Below are 22072 nucleotides of genomic sequence, written 5' to 3' on the forward strand. Positions count from 1 at the left end.
GAACACTTGATGGGACAATCCTTGACTAAAGGGGAATGGGAGCTAGTAAATATAATTCTTTTCCTTAGATGGACAATTTTATATGGCTTCTTTAAAAGTCCCAGCTTTCAGGACTTTCCCAATTATCCAAAGTGGTGACCTACTTGAGAACACATACTGGCTGCCCCTCTTCACGATTTAACACTTTCTAAGCCACTACTCCTGTTCCTGGATCACTTCCCAAAGCAAGTATTTCGCACAAGGCCTCAAGATTCTGACTTACAGGGGACCCATGCTAAGATACAACTTACCTACAATTCAGAGGCAAGTCTGGGTTCAAAAGATTGATATAGAGTCTATGGGAGTCACACCTTGCTGAGAAAATTGGAGGTAAGGGCACAAACATGGACTGGAGCTACATTGTGGCTAGCTATCTTCACAGTGTAAAGAAGATGAGATTTGGATAGAGTACCCACAGAAACGGTACGATAACAAGACTAAAAGGTACAAAGTCATGTTGCTTTAATGTTTCTCAGTTTCTATTATAAACACTGTCAGAAGTAGCTAATATACTGACAGGTAATTTACCAATTAATTAATGATAATAAAACCAAGAACCTAAAAATAGCTAGTGGAATATATATTTCAATATTCTTCATTGGATATCTGCTTACTATCTTAGTCACCATTGTATACCATATTATAAACAAATCTGGTAAATGAAAATCTGCATTTACCCCAAAAAGTAACATTCATTCACAAAAATACAACTTTAAAAAAACCACTTCAGCTTAAAACAAGGAACTGTATGTGTATGTCTGAAAACAAATGAAGACCTGTATGTGTATGCCTACAGTAGACAGAACAGTGGCCCCACAAACATGTCCATGTCCTAATCCTGGAGACCAGTGAATATGTTACCTTACAAGGCTAAAGGGACTTTGCAGATGTGAACAAGTAAAGGATCTTAATATGGGCAAATTTTCCTGGATTATATGGGTGGACTTACTGTAATCACAGGGTTTTGTTTTTGGTTTTTTTTTTTTGCGGTATGCGGGCCTCTCACTGTTGTGGCCTCTCCCGCTGCGGAGCACAGGCTCTGGACGCGCAGGCTCAGCGGCCATGGCTCACGGGCCCAGCCGCTCTGCGGCATGTGGGATCTTCCCGGACTGGAGCACGAACCTGTGTCCCCTGCATCGGCAGGCGCACTCTCAACCACCGCGCCACCAGGGAAGCCCAATCACAGGGTTTTATAAGAAGGAGACAGAAAAGTCAGAGTCAGAGAAGGATATGTGAAGACGGAAAGCGGGTCGGAGTCAAAGAAAGATTTATTGTGCTGCTCGCACAAAGATGGAGGAAGAGGCCATGAGTCAAGGAATGCAGTTAGACTCTAGAAGCTGGAAAAAAGGAAGGAAATGGATTCTCCAGATAGCCTCTGAAGGAAGTACAGCACTGCTGCTGTTATGATTTTGGTCCAATGTAAACCATTTCCGAATTCTGATCTCCAGGGTTGCAAGATAATAAATCTGGGTTGTTTTAAACACTAAATTTGAGATAATTTGTTACAACAGCAATACAAAAAATGCCCTATGATCCAGTGATCCCTCTCCAAAGAATAAATTTCAGTGAAATCTCACTGACTATGTAGTGATCTTAAAATAGATCCACAATTTCTTTGACCTTATACCTTCAAAAGTGGAGCTTAGTTCATCTCCTCTTGTGTGGGCTGGACTTAGTGACTCACTTCTAATAAAAAGAATACGGTAGAAGTGATGGGCTATGTCATAAATGGCTTCCTTCTTGCTCTTTCTCTCTGGGATCACTGGGGAAGCCAGCTGCAATGTCATGAAGACTCTCAGGCAGCCCATTGTAGAGACCCATGGAAAAGAAGCGAGGCCTTCTGCCAACGGTCAGGAGAAACAGACTGTGAGTGAGCCATCTAGGAAGTGAATCTTCCAGTCTAGTCAAGCCTTCAGATGACTGTAGCCCTGGCTGACATCTTAACTGTAACTTCATGAAAGATTCTGAACCATATACCCAATTAAGATATTCTTGAATTTCTGCCCCAGAGAAACTCTAAAGTAATAAATATTTGTTGTTTAAGCCACTAAGATTTGGGGTAATTTATTGTACGCTGATATGTAACTAAAATAGTCTATAAGAAGTCATATAACAAGGATGTACACCATAGCAAAGTTTGTGGTAAAAGAGATTTGGAAAAAACCTAGGACCTTCACATCTGATAGACACTACAGAACATTAGATAGCAGAGTTAGAACGACAAACTAGATGGACATAAAGTAAAACAGGTCTTAAAAACAGTGTCGAGTTAAAAATGTTCAAAAGTTATGTAAATTAAAAACATAAATTTGGGTACATACCCCCAAAGAAGTGAAAGTAGGAACTCAAACAGATATTTGTGCATCCATGTTCAGAGCAGCATTATTCACAAAAGCCAAAAGGTGGAAGCAACCCAAGTGTCCATTGAAAAATGAATGCATAAACAAAATGTGGTATACATACACTGGAATACTATTCCGCCTCAAAAAAGGTGGAAATTCTGACACATGCAACAACATGGATGAAACCTGAAGACGTATCTTATATGAGGTTCTTAGGGAAGTCAAATTCATAGAGAAAGAAAACAAAATGGTGGTTGCCAGGAATTGGGGGGAAGGAGAAAATGGAGAGTTAGTGTTCACCAGGTAGAGTTTCAGTTGGGGAATGTGAAAAAGATCTGGAGATGGACTGTGATACACTCACAACAATATGAATGTACTTAATGCCACAGAACTATATATACACATAAAAATGGTTAAGCCGGTAAATTTTATGTATGTATATTTTACCACAATTAAAAAAACCCTCATTAACTATAAAAAAGACAAAATGCTAAATATTTCACAAGAATTAACGCATATTTAAGAACATATGTGAATGAGTGCCTACAAGGGGAGTGGGAATAAGGCCTGGGAATAAAGGGGAGAAGGCTTGCCTTTTATGGACTGATGTCATGATTTGATTTACAAAAACAATTTTCAAGAACATATCTATTATATAACATATGAGATGTCACCTATACCAAAACAAGAAACCATCTAGGTAGCTTTCCTTCTAAGAGGTGAACTTACAGAAATCAAGAACCACAGATTATTGACTATTGGAACTAGAAGATCTAGAAATCACTTCATCTAACCTCATTTTACATTCAAGGCACTTAATACTTCAAAACTAATTTGCTTTTCAGAATTATCTGCTATTCCAAGCAGATTTTACAAGGCATGGTGTTTCAAAGAGCAAACCACCGCATTCTTCCAGTTAGAAGACATTTTAGATGATATAAATCTTTAAAGATCCTAGGAGTAGCCAAAGCAATCAGTGTTTTCAATGCAATAGCAATAATATTTCATACAGTTCTATTGTAAGTTTCTTAGAGGTTAGTTTCCATGTCTTATTTGACTCTCCTGAACCTTTATAGGTCTGGCATTTAGTAGGTACTCAAATGTGTAGTCAATGTATTTCCTCAAGTCATCTTTTCTATATTATATTGCCCTATCCTATCTTATGTGCTATGTAAAATTCCAGAGTGTAGTACCAAAAAAAAAAAAAAAGAAAAAGAAAAAAAGAGGAGGGAGGTCAAAATTAAAGAGAACATTTAATATAAAAGGACTGTTAAATTATGTGAAATTAGAAAAAAAAAGAGAAAAATGGTAAAATAAAAATCCAAAGAGCAATGCATGAAAAGACTGCAATTAATAGCTTTGATTCAGTTCATAGACCTACTTATGAATATTTAACTTTTGAACTCCTTAATAGCTCAATTCTGGCAATATCAATTAACAATGAATAATTTCAAAGACCAACAGTACAGTCTTATATTAGGTATTTCATAATGCAAGGGGAAAGAAATCAACTTTTCTTACTTTAGTTCTTTATTTCTTATTTAATTCCAAAAAATATCTCTATCTAATACTGTTCTGTTTAGTTGAAGTTTAAGTTGATTAATAAGATGATAGTTTCATAGAGTTAGAACAAAATAGAAGACTTATGTTCTTTACATCCTTATACAATACATGACCTTGGATAAAGTCACAACATATGCAATTAGGAATAATCTAACGTTTAAAATGAAAATAATGCTACATTGAGCTGTTTAAATCATAAAATAAGATAATTTATGTAAAAATAAGAATCATAAACTCTCAAAAACTATACCAATTGGAGTTCAAAGAAATGAATGGTATCAGCTATTAAATTTCACTTGAAAAAATTTTTTTAAATTATTGAAAAAGTATCTTGAAGGATCTTCTGGAAAATTTGGATATACTGCAAAAAACAAACAAATAAATAAATAAATTTCACTTGAAAATTTAATGCAACATCTTTAATTCTAGGTACAGTTTCCATCAGATTTTAAAAAGAGATCCTAAGAACTATTAACCCTGATACCCATAACTAAACAATTCTTAAAGCAAAAATAGTTTTAAAAATAAAGAATAAAATCGCTTATTTATCAGTGAAAACTTTACATAGTCTAATTTTATTCAAGTCCAATTCCTTATTATCTTGAAAAAAATTACTGAAACAAAAATTATAGGTTCTTTCAAGACTTTCTATTACATAAACACTACTTAAGAGACATTGATCCTGGAGGGCTTTACAAAGCCACTGCCACCCTGTTCAGAGAGTAGGGAGGTGTGACAAGCTGGCTACCATAAACAGGCATTAAGATAAGGCATTTAAAACTACTCAATCTGAAAACTTGTTTTTAGACATTTAATGAAACAAAAATACAGTGCAACGGAAACAGTCTATATCAAGAGTATATCTTATGAATATTCACTAAACAGAAATACATCTAAAAGAAAAATCATACTGCTTTAATTTTAAATATTTGCCTATAGACTTTATTCAATGATATCTAAAACTGACCAGAGTAATATAAAATTACCTAATAAACACAGACCTTAAATATTAAGCCTATGAAAAATTTACCACTGTAACTTTTCACAAAGTGATTTACATTATAAAGTGATTTACTCTTGAGTAACCTAATTAATAGCATAAAGCTATACTAACAAAGGAATAGATCCACTGCTTCATACATAATTTATTAAGATTTCCTATAGGATTTATTTAAAGCAAAGAATTTGAGCATCTCTTTTGTGATACAGAATCAAAGTGTCTGATAAATTCCACTGTCAAAACATTCATAGCCTGATATTCTTCCTACTTTAAAAAACTAAGTTATTCTTTCCATCCAGGTTGTAATGATATGATAAACTATGGCTTTTTGTAAATAGACTTCTACCACCAGCATTGCTGCAAGGGTTCTTATTCCTCTGCAGTTATCTTTCCAGCCTGGGAGGGAGAAAAGCACTGCTGCAGTCATCTGCAAAAAGGCATTACATTGCATCTTAAAACTAACAAAGACACTGGTATCTCTTTGCCACCCTATTCACTGGCAGTTCACTTAGAACTGCAAAAGCAGGCACTTTTGGTAACCCAAATTTCACGGATCAACCAAAACCACCACTGAAGCTCTGCAGTACCTGCCTCCACCTCTTCCTCCTCTCCCAAGGAGCCCTTTCCACTAGGTTCATAACAGCCATCAGCAGCATCTTCGTAACCCCTCCCCTGGCTACCACTGCATGTGTCCTTGTGGCCAGGGAGGAAAAGAAGCCTTTCAGTGGGCTAAAGCTTTTGCTCCTCGCCATGAATATGCTCCATTCTTTGTTGTCCTCTACCCGTTTCCTTAGATACTGTTATTCCACTCGACTCTGTCAACATGCATTATAAAAACAAAACCTCCTTCTAGCTTCAAAAACAGCTCTTTCTCACCAGACTCCCCTTAACACTCCTACCCCTCCCCCCCTTCTTCCTCTTCTGTCAAAAACCCTGGATCAGAAGCACAGGAAATCCATCTCCTGTGCTGCAATGGTGGGGGGGTGGGGGAGACGCCCCTGCCTCCCCGCTTGGCATGTGGCATCAGACTTTGTGCCAAGGAAAGACCATCGGCTTTAGACAGTGCAAGGGAAAATCGCCTCCTTCTCCCCCGGCAGCTAGCCGGGCCATCGTAGCTCCAGCACCTACCCCATTTCCGAGCTCAGCAGCACCTCCATTCCGTCTCCAGTGACACCCAGGCGGGCTGCGCCAATACAGCCACATGTCGGTCACGTGTGCCCACGCCCAGCCAATCGGAGGGTCCCCGACGGGAAAGGGGAGCGCCCTGGTCCGCATCCAGCGGATTACACAGCTGCTTCACGCTCCGCTTCCCGACCCGCACTCCCGACCCGCACTCCGCACTCCGCAGCAGGACATAGGGCCCCGCCCCGCCCCGCCCCGCCCCACCCCACCCCAAGGCTCCAGCCCTAGCCGGCACTTAGTGCTCACCGACTCCACCTCCGGGCAACCCACTGGAGCTGATGGAAGCAGACAAGCATAATGCGGGTGGGGTGGGGGTGGGGGAGGCCCACGGGGCAGGAAGATTAGCACAAGATACTGGAGGTGGGTGGGTAATAAATTACATCTCATTTGCTATTTGCTAAGATTTACATGCTTGCAACACAGAGAAAAAGAATTTCACTAAATGTATTAAAACGAATAATTTTACATTACGTATCACCGATTTGTTAGGTAAATCACTGGAACTGTGTTTGAATTAAAAATACAGTCTCCAGAAATGCTATGGTGGCAGTAGAGTAGAGTAGTTGAGATCAGAATCATGCAGCCACACAGTCTGGACTGAATCTTTGCTCCCGTCACTTACTAGCTGTGTGACTTTAGTCACTTTCATTTCCCTTGCAAAACGGGAGTAGAAATGTTGAATAGAGAAGTTAATATATAGGAAGCAGTATTTGGAGCAGACCCTGACACAGTAAATGCTGTTAGTCACTACTAATCTGAGACTTAAATATTTTAATGCAAATTCTGCATTTCACTTAAATTTAACCAAGTGAAGCTTGAATTACTAATTTTTTTAAATAAATTTATTTTATTTTTGGCTGCACTGGGTCTTCATTGCTGAGCGCGGGCTACTCTTCGTTGCGGTGCATGGGCTTCTCGTTGCCGTGGCTTCTTTTGTTGCGGAGCACGGGCTCGAGGTACGCGGGCTTCAGTAGTTGTGGCATGTGGGCTCAGTAGCTGTGGCTCGCAGGCTCTAGAGTGCAGGCTCAGTAATTGTGGCACACGGGCTTAGTTGCTCTGCGGCATGTGGGATCTTCCCAGACCAGGGCTCGAACCCGTGTCCCCTGCATTGGCAGGCGGATTCTTAACCACTGCGCCACCAGGGAAGTCCCTACTAATTTTTATGAGTTAGAAGAACAAAATCCAAATTGCCAAGAATTTAAAGTGGATTTAAATTCTGTTTAAATGGGGATGGGGGGTGGAATCAGTTTTCATGATCTATTTCAAATTTAAAAGGATACTTAACTTTAGGTTTTTTAATGAAATGTATTTACTATAATCTTTTAATTTTTCAAATTAATAGCATGAAAAGCAGCAAGCAAGCTATTAAATAGCACACTTGGAGCAATTTCATTTTATTAAAAATGGTATAAATTAGAAAAGTAATAGACAAATAGCAAAATGCTCCTAGATGTACACACAATGGATGGTTCACAGTGGTTATCCATGGAAGGTGAGATTATGGAGTGATTGCTGCTTTTCCTTTCTGCTTCTGGATATTTTTTTCTTTATCTCTGTATTATAATGCCTAATATATAGCAAATACCCCCTAAATATTTGTTGAATGAACAAATGAACAAACATCAATCACATATTACTAGTAATTTACTAGTAAGTAGAAAAATTATATATTACATAAAAGTTTAAATATATTTAGAAACACTTTCCCTTGATATTTGAAATAAAGGAAACATAAATCAATTTGGTTCTATCTTAAATATCCCTTTTGTCAAGATGACTTAGTTTTACAAAAGGCTTTCAAGATTCTCTTACTGAAAGTGCATGATTTATTGAACAGGACTTATTTATACAGTCATCAACTATTTGTGACAAATTCTGAATAGATAATTTCTCATAAGGCCTAAAACTTCTGGAAAGGAAGAATACATTTTAGAAGCTCCTAAAAATAACTTCTTAGTATCCTAAGAAACAACTCTATTACTCTTGACTCAGACTATGACTCAAGCTATTATTTAGTATACCAGTTTGTAGCCAAAATATTTGTCTAAATTTTTATTACATGTGTTGTAACAGTTAGTGTTTCAAATGACAAAATTTTAAAGAAAGCTATGACCATTATATGTTCACCGATCAATAAAACTCAAATCAATCAAAAAGCAAGCCAATCTAAAAACTACATTTTACAATGTGGCCAACTTAATTTTTTCAGTAAAATTTTGAAACCAGTTTTCTCAGATTCCACAAAAGTTTGATTTGAATTTTTTATTAAAAATATACTTAGGGCTTCCCTGGTGGCGCAGTGGTTGAGAGTCCGCCTGCCGATGCAGGGGACGCGGGTTCGTGCCCCAGTCCGGGGGGATCCCACATGCCGCGGAGCAGCTAGGCCCGTGAGCCATGGCCGCTGAGCCTGCGCGTCTGGAGCCTGTGCTCCGCAACGGGAGAGACCACAACAGTGAGAGGCCCGCGTACCGCAAATATATATATATATATATACACACACACGTATACACTTAGCTATTTTTAAAACTACAATTAAAAACATATACAATCAAAATGTTTTAGACCCAATCTGAAAACAATGGAGGTCACTGAAGCATTAATTTGTGCTACTAGGTTTATATGTATCTCAGAATAAAGCTCCTGCCATCCCTACTTGTATAAAAATGTTATTATTCAGGCTACATACATATGTATGCATTAAAAGTATTTTCTGATCAAAATTTGCTATAGAAATAAATTGTACATTAAGGCTATTATAAGACTGTACTGACAAACATGCCCCTGATTTCAAATATCTGTGCTCATTATGACTAGCTTTACTGTTTTTAATAAATATTCGTGTTATAAATATGAACACATAGTGCACCTTAAAAAAATAAACAACCTCTGAACCTTCTGTAACTTAAAAAAAATTGATGACTCAACAGAAATAATAGGATTCTTAAAGTCTTAAATCCTTCATTCTATTTTAACATGAACCTGTTAGGCTTAATTTAAGACTTGTGATTTTGAAAACTGATAAGAATATGGGCAACAATATCAACTAGAATAAAATGAGTTAAAATCAGTGCTCTGAATTCAGTTATCTCAACTCGTACTTTAATACTTAACTCTTTCTTTACTGGAGACCTCAGATACATTGATAGCAGAATAAAATATAGATTTATGCCTACAAAGAGATCAACGAAAGTCTTTTTCTTTAAAAATAATAATTATGTATTGTAAAAGCACATGCTAGTGTAAGTTCTCCAGGTGCAAAGCAACCAAATAAAGCTCAAATTCATTTAAAAATCTTCCAGTCTTCAGATTCATACTGGGTTAGGGTATGACAAAAAATCCTAAAAACAGAATAAAGTGGGTCAGAGACCAAAGACCAATTCTCCCATTGTTTCTATACTTCTCATGGGACATGGGAAGGAGCTGAAATGTTGCAATGGAAATTGGATTTTTAGTGATGTATAAACTAAGTGAGAGATATATACATGGTCTTCTACAAACCAGACATATAGATGTGTTCTATGTTACCTCAAAAAGCAAAAGTTTCTCAAAAGAAATGTTTCTAGCACCAATAATAGAATCTTAGTGTTTTTCCCTCCCATCTTTCTCCTCTCTAATCAGCAAATATCAAAATAGATTTTTACACCCCTGCTCAAGAACATTTCATGGCTTTCTGTTACTGACAGTGGAAGTGAGATAGTCTGGAGTTTAACTGTAGAGTGCCTACGCTAAAAGGCTTTCTACAGGTATTAAGTTTTCCATGGCCGCCACAACAAATTACCACAAATTTAGTGGCTTAAAACAACAAAATTTATTATCTTACAGTTTTGTAGCTCAGAAGTCCAAAATGGGTCTCACTGAGCTTAAATCAAGGTGTCTGCAGGGCTCTACTTCTTTCAGGAGGCTCTAAGGGAGAATCTGTTTTCTTGCCCTTTCCAGGTTCTAGAGACCAACTATATTTTTGGTTCAAGGCCTCTTTCCTCCATCTTCAAAGCTAGCAGTGGTGGCCTGAGTCCTTCTCAATTTGCAGCACTGTCACTTTGCTTCTATTGTCATTATCTCTTTCTCTGAATCTTGTTCTTCTCTTCCCTCTTTTAAGGACTTAAAAACCGTTCTTACATTGGCCCACCTCAATGATCCAACAATCCAGGGTACCTCATTAGCAACTGTATTCCACCTGCAACCTTAATTCCCCTTTGTAACATAATCTAACATATTCACAGGTTCTAGGGATTAGGAACTGGACATCTTTAGGGAGCCATTATTCTGCCTACCACACTAAAGCTTTATCTTCAACTATTACAGAACTTGCATCCTAATACCAGTCCAATCAAACTAAACACTTAGCCATTTCTTTTTTTAAAAAATAAATTTGTTTATTTGTTTATTTTTTGGCTGCATTGGGTCTTCGAGCTGTGCTCAGGCTTTCTCTAGTTCCAGCAAGCAGGGGCTACTCTTCGTTGTGATGTGCCGGCTTCTCATTGTGGCGGCTTCTCTTGTCGCGAAGCATGGGCTCTAGGTGTGTGCTATTCAGTAGCTGTGGCTCGCAGGCTCTAGAGCGCAGGCTCAGTAGCTGTGGCGCACAAGCTTAGTTGGTACGCAGCACATGGGATTTTCCAGGACCAGGGCTCGAACCCGTGTCCCCTGCACTGGCAGACCGATTCTTAACCACTGTGCCACCAGGGAAGTCCCCACTTAGCCATTTCTAAAACTCACCTTAGACATAGAACTTTCTGCCTTTACTATAATGTGGTACAGTAGAAGGCTCCAGCATATGGAGACTGAAGAATCAGGTTTAAAGTTCTGAGTCTTTCATTTTGTAGCTCTGTGACTCTGGATGTTACTTAACTATCCTAAGACTTGGCTACTCTTTCATCTGTAAAATGAGAATAACTGTTTGGCTTATTTTATAGAGCTGTTATAAGGATCAAATGTATAACTGTGAACAAACTTTATAAACTATGAAATATGTTTTACGAGTAACAGATTATTAATTGCTCTATTGGTCCAAATCAAGATTCAGCTTAAACATACATTTCCATGAAGTAATCTACCATCCCACCTAGACTCCTAGACTCCTCACCCTCCTCTTCCCTCCACTGTTCCCTCCTTTTATGGCACAAACACATTGTAGCTCTGTGTGTACATCTCCTTTCCCATTCCTGACTATAAGAATCCGAGGGAAGAGCCACACCTGATTTTATCTTGAACGTCTCATGGTGTATACCATAGTATTTTGTACATAACAGGTGTTCATTAAGTATTAGTAGAAGGAATGAGTTAAAATTAATCTCCAAAGGGGACCCAATGCAGATGCTCTCAAGGAATAATAGTAGAGCAAATGCTGAATAATGAATATTAGTACAAAGTATAACTTTCTACAGAGGAAATGGAATGCTTTAAATAAAAACCCTAGGCCCTGTAAGTGAAAAATATGTGACGCAGCCTTGGGGCTAAGTTTCTGAGGTTAGGTGGCTGCACAGTAGAATCACTTTAGGAGCTTGAGAAGTTTTAAAAACACCATTAAGTCAGAATCTCTGAGGATGAGGTCCAGGCATTGGTGGGTGCTGGCAGGATTGCGAAGCACCACTCACCACTCTAGCTTCTGCTATCAAAGCTCCTACTGCACTATGATAGGGAGACCATTTTGAAATGCCTTTTAATTCAGTGTGCTATACAGATTGAGGCATTTGCTTACAGAGGAAAAAAACCTTCCTTTTTCCTGTCAAAAAGCTTCCTTGTCATGTATTAGCAATTAACATAAGAAAAACAATAGGGACTAATAAATAAACAGAATATGTTCTACTACATTAAGGAATCAAAGAAAACAAAAACAAAAGAGTATCATTTTCACCTATTAAATAGGCAATGATATTTTAAAATAATATTGCGGGTCAGTGAGGATACATTTTAAAAAAATAGGCAGGGTTTCCCTGGTGGCGCAGTGGTTGAGAGTCTGCCTGCCGATGCAGGGGACACGGGCTCGAGCCCTGGTCCGGGAAGATCCCACGTGTCGCGGAGCAACTGGGCCTGTGAGCTACAACTACTGAGCCTGTGCTCCACAGCAAGTGAGGCCGCGACAGTGAGAGGCCCGCGCACCACAATGAAGAGTGGCCCCCACTTGCCACAACTAGAGAAAGCCCTCGCATAGAAACGAAGACCCAACACGGCCAAAAATAAAATAAAATAAAAAAAGGCAGTAGCTTTTGAAAATCCTTAAAATGTTTAAAATGCTTATACTGAAATAAGTCCAGTTAATAGAAATTATCTTATGTACAATCAGGTACATGCACAAAGATTTATATTCAAAGATACTCAGTATTGTTTCCACAAGTGAAATTTTAGAAACAACCTCAATGATTGATAACAACAGCTTGGTTAATTATACTTTTGGCACTCATTTTTTTTTTTTTTTTTTTTGCGGTACGCGGGCCTCTCACTGTTGTGGCCTCTCCCGTTGCGGAGCACAGGCTCTGGATGCGCAGGCTCGGCGGCCATGGCTCACGGGCCCAGCCGCTTCGGGGCATGTGGGATCTTCCCAGACCGGGGCACGAACCCGTGTCCCCTGCATCGGCAGGTGGACTCTCAATCACTGCGTCACCAGGGAAGCCCACTTTTGGCACTCTTAAAGATGATTAATGTTATGCCGGATATACAATTACATAAAAAAGCATAAAATACATAAGAATAAATTTACCCAAGGAAGTGAAAGATCTGTACAGTGAAAACTATAAGACAGTGATGAAAGAAATTGAAGAAGACACAAATAAATGGAAAGATATTTCATGCTCACTGATTAGAAAAATTAATATTGTTAAAATGTCCATACTACCCAAAGTGATCTACAGATTCAATGCAATCCCTTTCAAACCTCCAATAGCATTTTTCACAGAAATAGAAAAAACAATCCTAAAATGTCTATGGAACCACAAAAGACCCCAAATAGCCAAAGCAATATTGGAGGAAAAAAAAGAAAAAAAAAAAAGAACAAAGCTGGAGGCACCACACTTCATGGTTTCAAACTATATTACAAAACTACAGTAATCAAAACAGTATGATAATTGTATATCAACTATACTTCGATTAAAAAAAAAAACAGCATGGTACGAACATAAAGACAGACATGTAGATCAAGGAACAGAATAGCAAGCCCAGAAATCAACCCAGGCAAATATGGTCAATTACTTTATGACAAAGGAGCCACACATATACAGTGGTGAAAAGACAGTCTCTTCAATAAATGATGTTGGGAAAACTGGACAGCCACTTGCAAAAGAATGAACTGGACCCCTATTTTACACCATACACAAAAAATCAACTAAAAATGGATTAAAGACTTATATTTAATACCTGAAACTGTAAAACTCCTAAAAGAAAACATATAGAATAAGCTCCTTGACATCAGTCTTGGCAATAATTTTTTTTGATTTGACACCAAAAAACAAAGGCAATAAAAGCAAAAATGAACAAGTGGGACAATATCAAACTAAAACGCTTCTACACAGTGAAAGAAACCATCAGCAAAATGAAGAGGCAACCTATCAAAATGGAGAAAACACTTCCAAATCATATATCTAATAAGGGGTTAATATCGAAAAAAAATCTATATCTATATCTATCTATCTATATATATAACAACCTCATACAACTAAATAGCCAACAAACCAAACAACTGGATTAAAAAATGGGCAGAGGAACTGAACAAACATCTTCCCAAAGAAGACATCCAAACGGCCAACAAGTACATAAAAAGATGTTCAACATCACCCATCATCATGGAAATGCAAATCAAAACCAAAATGATATCACCTTGCATCTGTTCGAATGGCTGTCATCAAAAGACAAGAAATAACAAATATTAGGGAGGATGTGGTGAAAAGGGAATCCCAGTGCACTTTTAGTGGGGATGTAAATTGGTGCAGCCACTATGGAAACAGCATGGAGTTTCCTCAAGAAAGTAAAGTTTAACTCCCATATGATCCAGCAACCCCACTTCTGGGTATATATACAAAGGAAGAGAGATCTGCACTCCCATGTTTATTGCAGCATATTCTTAACCGCCAAGATATGAAAACAAGTGTCCATCAATGGATGAGTGGATAAAAATCTCACACACACACACACACAAAATGAAGTATTATTCAGCCATGAGAAAGAAGGAAACCCTGCCATTTGGGACAACATGGATGGACCATGAAGGCATTATGCTAAGTGAAATAAGCCAGGCAGAAAAGACAAATACTGCATGGAATCACTTATATGAGGAATCTAAATAAAAAGCCAAATTCACAGAAAAAAATAAAAATTTCAATTTTTCTTAATTTTATAAAATTTCCACAACCTAACACACATAATTTCTGTATTTTTTCCCAAAAGTTAAGTGCCTTTTGGACACAATTTGATATCTTAACATGAGAAGAAGAGAGAAATTAATATTTCTTTCTCATCTAATCTGTAGCCAAAGGCAGATCCAGATTTTGTGGGGTTCAGGATCATATATAAATTATGGGGGAGCCTTCCTTAAGGAAAATACAAATTAATTCAAAATTGCTATTGCTGCTGCAAAAGAACCTAGGAAGGGTCCATGAAATTAGGTGCATTAAACTTTGTGAGTTTCATGATAAATCTTCTAAACCAGTAGCAGACATTATGATCAGCAAATATATATAATCAGCAAATTCATCTCACTTGAATTTCTATAGAGATTAAAAAAAGATCACTGTTCACACACATAGGCTCAAAGAAATTTCAAAATTCATTCAGGTCCCCACATAGTGAAGTGGCAGTCTGCCTCCTAAGCCAGTGTTGGTCAAACTGCCTCACCCTCCAGGTCTCATGAGCACTTCATGTTAGATCTTCTAATTAGATTTAAATACAGTAGATGCTCCATATCCTTGGGTTCTTCATTCAACCACTGAGGATTCAACCAGCCATGGATCAAAAATACACAGAAAAGATTCCAGAAAGTTCCAAAAAGCAAAACTTGAATTTGCCAAGCAGCCTCCAATTACTTACATAGCATTTACAATGTATTAGGTATTATAAGTAATCTAGAGATGATTTAAAGTATAGTGGGAGGGATATGTGTAGGTTATATGTAAATACTATACTGTGTTATATAAGGGACTTGAGCATCCCTGGGTTTTGGTATCCTCCAGGGTCCTGGAACCAATCCCTAATGGATACCAAGGGACGACTGTGTGTCATCTCCGAGAGCAGCTTGTACTTCCTCCTTCAGAGCCTCACCCTTCATAAAAAAGTTACTTGTTCAATTATCATCCTGATGATTACTGCAGCACCTAGCTCTGTAGTAGTAGGTGCTCAATAAATCCTTATTGAGTGAATACATCTTTTAATAATCAGAATAAGTGAAAACAAGACATCTCAAACAGCTTTGAAAATGTCAATCTGGAATCTACAAAAAAATCCCCTTGACCCATAAATTTTTATCAATGGGTAACCACAGATTTCTCTGGAAGATATCTAGAACAAAATTTCTTTAAATGCAGGAGACATTTTCACATTGTCATGCTTATTTAGTTAAATAACTAAAGAGAAACAGTTTGGGGTTGTCTTATGGGCGTGTGGCAAATACAAGGTAATGACTGATAGTGGGCATATAAACAAAGGCAAAAGAAATCAGAAAAACTGTGAATGACTCAAAAAAGGCTACTCTGTCAGAGTTAATTCTGCTTCACTGCCCTTGTATGATGTTAAATATGTTAAACGTGTATTAGGCTAAATATGCCCTGGTGTTACAATAGTGAATACGCTACATTACATGGTAAGAAGGACCTGGCAGATGTAATTAAAGTCATTAATAGGCTGACTTTAAAATAGGGAGATGAAATTCACTACCTCTCACTGGTTCGGCACTTTCTCTGCATGTCATATGGTATCCTGCGCCCCTAAAGGAGGTAACACCCTCTGAAAGATGAGCTTATATGGGGAAGATGACCCCCAGAGCATTGTGATCCTTGCCCAGAAGTTCAGGAGTGATCAATGGCAGGATTTGTTTGGCTCTGTTTAGTTGAAATTTATCCAATAATGGTAGTGAAAACATCTGCTTTTTTTGAGGCAAGTATGAATGTAATAAAATAAGTGCTTTACTGCAGATGAAGAATCATGTGGAGACATGAGAAAAGAAACTTGTAACTTGTAAGGAATAACTCTTACAGCCGCAGTCAAACTCTTGAGACTCAAGTAGGCCAGCTCCAGAGCACTGCAGTCCTGGGCCTTTAGACATGGACTTTCCTTAAGAATGAAGGTCACTTCTGCCTTGTTTTTACATGACTTTTGGGTTAAAATCTTTTCTTGCTCAATAATGCAAATCAGTGCCTAATACTGTGCTAGTCATACGGTACACTCAATAAATACTTGTTGAACAACAAAAAAGGGGCAGGGGGAGATGATCCTGGGTGGGCCCAATGTAATCACAAGCCCTTAAAAGCTACAAGCTGTTCACTGGCTTCCAAATGAAGTTAGAATAAATTTCAAATTCCTTAACTTGGTTTACAAGACTCTGTATAACCTACCCCCTGCTCCCATTCCCACCCTCCTCCCTAACTCCCCCTTTCTTCCCTCTCTCTAATGCCTTTGCACTGCCTCTCTTTCAGCTTCAAGAACTCTGTTCCCAAATCCTCAAATGACTGCTCTATTGTATCATTCAGCTTTGGCATAAATGTCTTGTCTTCAAAGAGACCTTCCATGACCATCGAATCAACACTGGTACTGTCCTTAAATTTCTATCACATCATACTGTTTTCTCTTCAAATCATTTAAAGATCTAAAAGGTTCTACCTATGTATCTATCTGTTTGTTTAATTTTCTGTCTCCCTCATCATCGTTTCCCAAACTAGAATACAAATGCCATGAGGACAGGAACCTATATTCTCATGCACTGCTGTTTCCTTCACACCTAGAACAGTGCCTGGTGCACAGTAAGCATTCAATAACACTGCTGAATGCATGAATGTAGATGATATAAAGACGAATAAGACATCAACTTACAATCTGATAGGGGATCTAAAATGTGCAGAAGAAAAGTTTTAATACAAGGCAACATGTATATCAAAGGATGACAGATTAGATAATTTCTGGCCAGGTAATCAAGAAAGATTTCAGAGAGAAAGCAGCAAAAGAACTAGCCTTCAAAGATGTTTAGGAATATTTTAGGACAGAGATTTAGATTTTGTCTGTTAGGTTAAAAATTCTAGATATCTTATAGGCAATGAAAAATATAAACATTTCAAATAAAGAAGGATACATGATTACAGCAAGATCTACAAAAATTAACAGAACTAGTTGCTAGTTCCTACTCAAAAGAAGAAATAATCAGAAGTCATAATGCATACTATTACTAATTTATAGTTATTTAATGGTCAAAGGCTTTTTCAATTGGAAACTATAATAGCAGGAAAAAAACACAAAATTTTACACTCTATGAGAAATTTGTTTTATTTGGTCTTACTTTGGCAATTTTGACTACACACTTACTTATTAATTTATGTTGTTAATAAGACAAAAAACTCAAAATCACCTTTGGCAACCATTTTGCCCAATTAACAAATATTCAAACATTTCCATGTAAGTAAAGAAAATTTTTTTTTCTAAATTCTTAACACGCCCTAATCTGATAAAGTTCCAGTTTCTGGTCCACCAATGTTTTAAGCTACCCTTCCCCTAGGGGAAAAAAAACCAAATTCTGATTTTTTAAAAACTAAAAGTTTAAAGCAGAATTTTATTCTTGCCCGTGTGTGTGTGTGTGTGTGTGTGTGTGTGTGTGTGTTAACTATGTTTGGTTAATGTTTTTAGTTTGATCTTTACTGAAAACCCAAAGCAGCTGTAAGACTGCTCCCAAAGGTACAATTTACAATACAAACTTATAAACCCTATTCATAAAGATAACATTTTAACATTAAAGACTTCAGTGACTTAAGTCACCAAAACAGCACCAAATGTTTATGGTATCACTGTGAATTCAAGAAAAAGGTGCACACAGAATGAGTTTTTTAAAAATAGTCTTTCCCCCAAAATATAATTAAAACTCCCATCATTTTAACATTTAAAATATCATTAAAATACTTAGATTACTTGACAAATCATTTATCAATTTATAACACACAAATTACCCCTTGAAATACATGAGCATTAATAACAAAAAATCCAATTTTTAAATTGACATTAAAAACAAAATTTGGTGTATATGAAAGAATAAATTTATGGCCTAGTAATGGTGTGTATTTATTAGAACCTTAAACCAAATCCTTGGGTTAAGACTTTTATCCTTACACAATATCCCCAAATTGTTACCCTGAATGAGAAAGCAATGACTTTTTCAATACCATATATACCAACTGAAGATGGTATTGCCTAATTCTATAATACCATTTCCTTCCTTTTTGAATAGCTTCTCTCCTTCTTGCTTTATGCTGAATTTTAATATGTAAGGCACAGTACAGACTATAAAATTATTTCACTTCTGGATATCTGAAGATAAATGTTTGCTATTATAGGCTTAAAAATCCAAATGTCTTATTAAGTAAAATGGAAAAACAAAAATCTACCTAGCATTACTGGACTGTGTCAATCAAATCAGAAACCTCTGGGTGACTTGGACTACCCACAATAGTATCTAATATATAGATGCATTTTAAAGATTAAAGGAATGAGTCACCTCGTAAGAGTTCAACATGAACACTTAACATTATGTTCTAAGAGGGAAGAGAGAAAGAAAAAAAGACAAACTAATACATTTAATTCCTTTTTTCAATATAGATTGTTTTTAAAACTAAAACTTCATATTTACTTCGTTAAGTCTTTTAAAAAACTTGCTTTGCCAAGTTCTCTAAGATTGGGTAGAATTAGTTGAACTGTCACATAGCTTTTATAGAAGCAAAAAGTAAGATTTCTTAAGAATTGGACTAAATTTCATTTCACATTCAAATACCTTCCTCAACAGACACCAGCAGTCAATAAGTACCTTGATTCTCAAACCAGTCTGTACTTGATACAATATGAAAAAGGCATTTTCTTATTCTGTTCCCAAAGAAGGTCTGCTATTTAATTCAAACTAATAGTTAGATCTGCTCAATTAAAACACTTGGAATTTTCATAGAAAAGGTATTTTTGATACTTGTTCTTTTACAATAGAGAACGCAAAGTTCTTAAAAAAAAAAGTCTCTTGTGAAGTGATAAGACAACTCTGACCAACTCCAAAATCTTAATAAAAAAATCTCAATTCCCAAAGTTTCAGTCTCTGAAGCATACTTCCTATCCCTCTAGTTTATGCTACCATCTCCAAATACAACATTCTTTTACCTCACTGGCTTCTTCAATCCAATGTTCTCATCAATTTCCACTATCACTTTCGTCTTTGCTTTCTTCCTTAGACCCAACAATAGCCATTCCCTTTCACTCAAACCCCTGATTCTTCTCTCCCTCTATTATATTTACCTGGTAAAACCCCAAATCTGGTTGAACTGAATGAACTATTCCACTTTTGCATGCCTTCATCAGGGCAGCTGTGTGTGTGTGTGTGTGTGTGTGTGTGTGTGTGTGTGTGTGTGTGTGTGTGTGTGTGTGTGTGTGTGTGTGTGTGTGTGATGCTGGGGAGAGTGGGGGTGGGGGAATGATCAGATAATAGGGCCTGGCTGGTTTCACTTTAAATTCACAACTGTAAACATGGAAGAATATTTAACACCGCCTGGCAGGCCTACTGTGTTTCCTATAAAGTCTGCTTTCTCACTACTTGAGTTAACTTTACACCTTTTTTCTGTCCTCAAACCTGTAACATCTATTTTCCTACCTATGCCACTCTCAGTTGAAGACCTACTTCATTCCATTAAAGAGAAATTTCCTCACATTTCCCTACCATGCCTATACTGCTTCTCTCCTATTAAAATAGAAAAAGCATCCCTGCTCCTATCAAAGACCAATACCTTACTTGGGCAATGGAGTCCAGCTAATCAAGAAAACCTTTGATTAGCCCCTCTCTCTCCAGTATAATCAGTTTCTCCTTCTCTACTGGATCATTATCATGAACACACAAACATGCTCTAATATTACTCATCTTTACAAATTCCTCTCCTGACCTTAGCTCCCCTCCACACACCCCCTCCACTAGATATGACCATTTCTTTGTTCTATTCACAGCCAAACCTCTTGATCTAGTGGCCTTCATTTCCCGTCTCTATTTTCTCACCTCTAATTCACTCTTTAGCCCTCCCTAATCCTCAACAATCTCCTGAAGCTCAAATCAAGGTCACCAATGACCACCATGTGGCCAAAATCCATTGCCCTCATCTTAGTACAATAACCTCTCAGTAACATTAGACCAAGCAGATCACTCTTTTCTACCTGAAGTTGATGTCTTCTCTTGGGCTCTAGTGACATATTCTCCTGGTTTTCCTCCTCCCTCTAATTTCGTTTATTGGATCTGTCTCTTCACTAGTCTTCTAAAACATGAGTGCCTCTGGGCTTGTACCAGGACTGCTTTCTCTCTTCACTGTTTTCTCACCTACTCCTAATGCTTTTAACCATCATCTATATGATGTTAAATCTCAAATTTGTATCTCCATCCTAACCCCCTTCTGTGAATATCCAACTATCTATCTGATTATTTCATTTTGATATTTGAGACATTTAAATTAAACAGATACTTGATCCACAAATCTTCCTGTCCTCTCCCTACGAAACTTAAATCTTCAAATTCTTACTCCTCTAAAGATTTCTCTCAAAAACAACACAAAGGGCAATTTTTTTTTCTCTTACAGTGGCAGCCTTATTCTTCCATACTATTCCAGCAGCGTAAGTATGCCAGCACCTAAAATCTCTGAAGACTATAGTCAGAATTCATTACTTTGTGAATGAAAGATGCCCTATATCCAGTCAGGTTTCTGAATGACAACTGGATCTAATGGCTAGATTAAGCAGTAACATCAATAGAAGATAGTGAAGATTTCAGCACTGTGTTAAAGCTCGAGGATGTATCCTACAATTTCTAAGAGGAAGCCAGAATTAGTATCTAAAGATATTCCCAGATTATGTGAGTTTTGTTCTTATCAGGCATCAAACATAATAAAAAATAAATCATTGTGAAAAGCTTGGCAATCAAACAGGCATTTTCCTGAGCAGTGCATAAACAATAGAAAGGTGTGCAGCATTCTAAAAGCCTTTTTTTTTTTGCATAAATTCACCTTGAGATTACCATAAACACCAAATATAAGATTGCTGATCCAATACTTATTTAAATGGGGTGTGGGGCTATGGTTGGGAAGTATCACAGCCACTTTCCAAGATTATCTCTAATGATCTTTAAATTCTGCTATTCAAGCCTTTGTACAGTGCTCTCCTATGCTGAATAGAGCTGACTTGTGTGACCAGTAAAATACTGAAGAAGTGTGTGACTTCTGAGGCTAGGTCATAAAAGACATTGTAGCTTCTGCCTTGGTCTCCTGAATTGCTTACTCTGGAGCCAGCCTCTGTGTTATAAGGATACTCAGGGTAACCTTATGGAAAGGCCAACATGGGGCCCAAACCACTAACAACTTGCCAGCCAAATGAGTGAGTGAGTGACCTTAGAAGCAGATCCTCTAGCCCCAGTCAACATTTGTTGCTCATGTAGACAGGGAATAAGCAAAACACACAGATTCTCTCACCTTACTGTAACCCACAATGGGAATTCCTCACAAACACCTTCTTGGGTAGCTAGCAAATGAGCCACCCTTGTCAGATTTCTCCGAATTATCTTCAATCATGGGGCTGCTTTTGTTAAATTCCAAACCAGTAGGATTTCCACACTGAAGTACTGGATAATCACATTTAAGTAGAAAGCTTTTTATCCTTTTCCAGTATCTGCTTTGTAATTTCTGAAGTGAAAAACTGTTCTGGAGCTTGAATGAGTTATCATTATAATTTAAAATTCTTAAGTATGTCATGTTCCAAAATG

General features: G+C 37.4%; 1 protein-coding gene across 12 annotated transcripts in view; it reads right to left on the reverse strand.

Annotated features, from left to right (window-relative positions):
• The window catches only part of APC (APC regulator of WNT signaling pathway), a gene marked incomplete at its 5' end in the record, with an annotated part of 135900 nt that overhangs the window by 96290 nt on the left and 17538 nt on the right, over positions 1–22072 (reverse strand). For 3 of the 12 annotated variants that reach the window (XM_079917394.1, XM_079917392.1, XM_079917391.1), the window contains one exon: positions 5532–5591. The exons of 8 other annotated variants lie outside the window; for them this stretch is intronic. In XM_079917394.1, coding sequence (XP_079773520.1) covers positions 5532–5591 — 60 coding nt within the window. Of the gene's footprint in view, positions 1–5531; positions 5592–6072; positions 6202–22072 lie in introns of those variants that run through there. One more of the 12 variants, XM_079917396.1, reaches the window with a different exon arrangement.

Source organism: Stenella coeruleoalba, assembly GCF_951394435.1.
Source record: "Stenella coeruleoalba genome assembly, chromosome: 3".
NCBI lineage: Eukaryota > Metazoa > Chordata > Mammalia > Artiodactyla > Delphinidae > Stenella > Stenella coeruleoalba.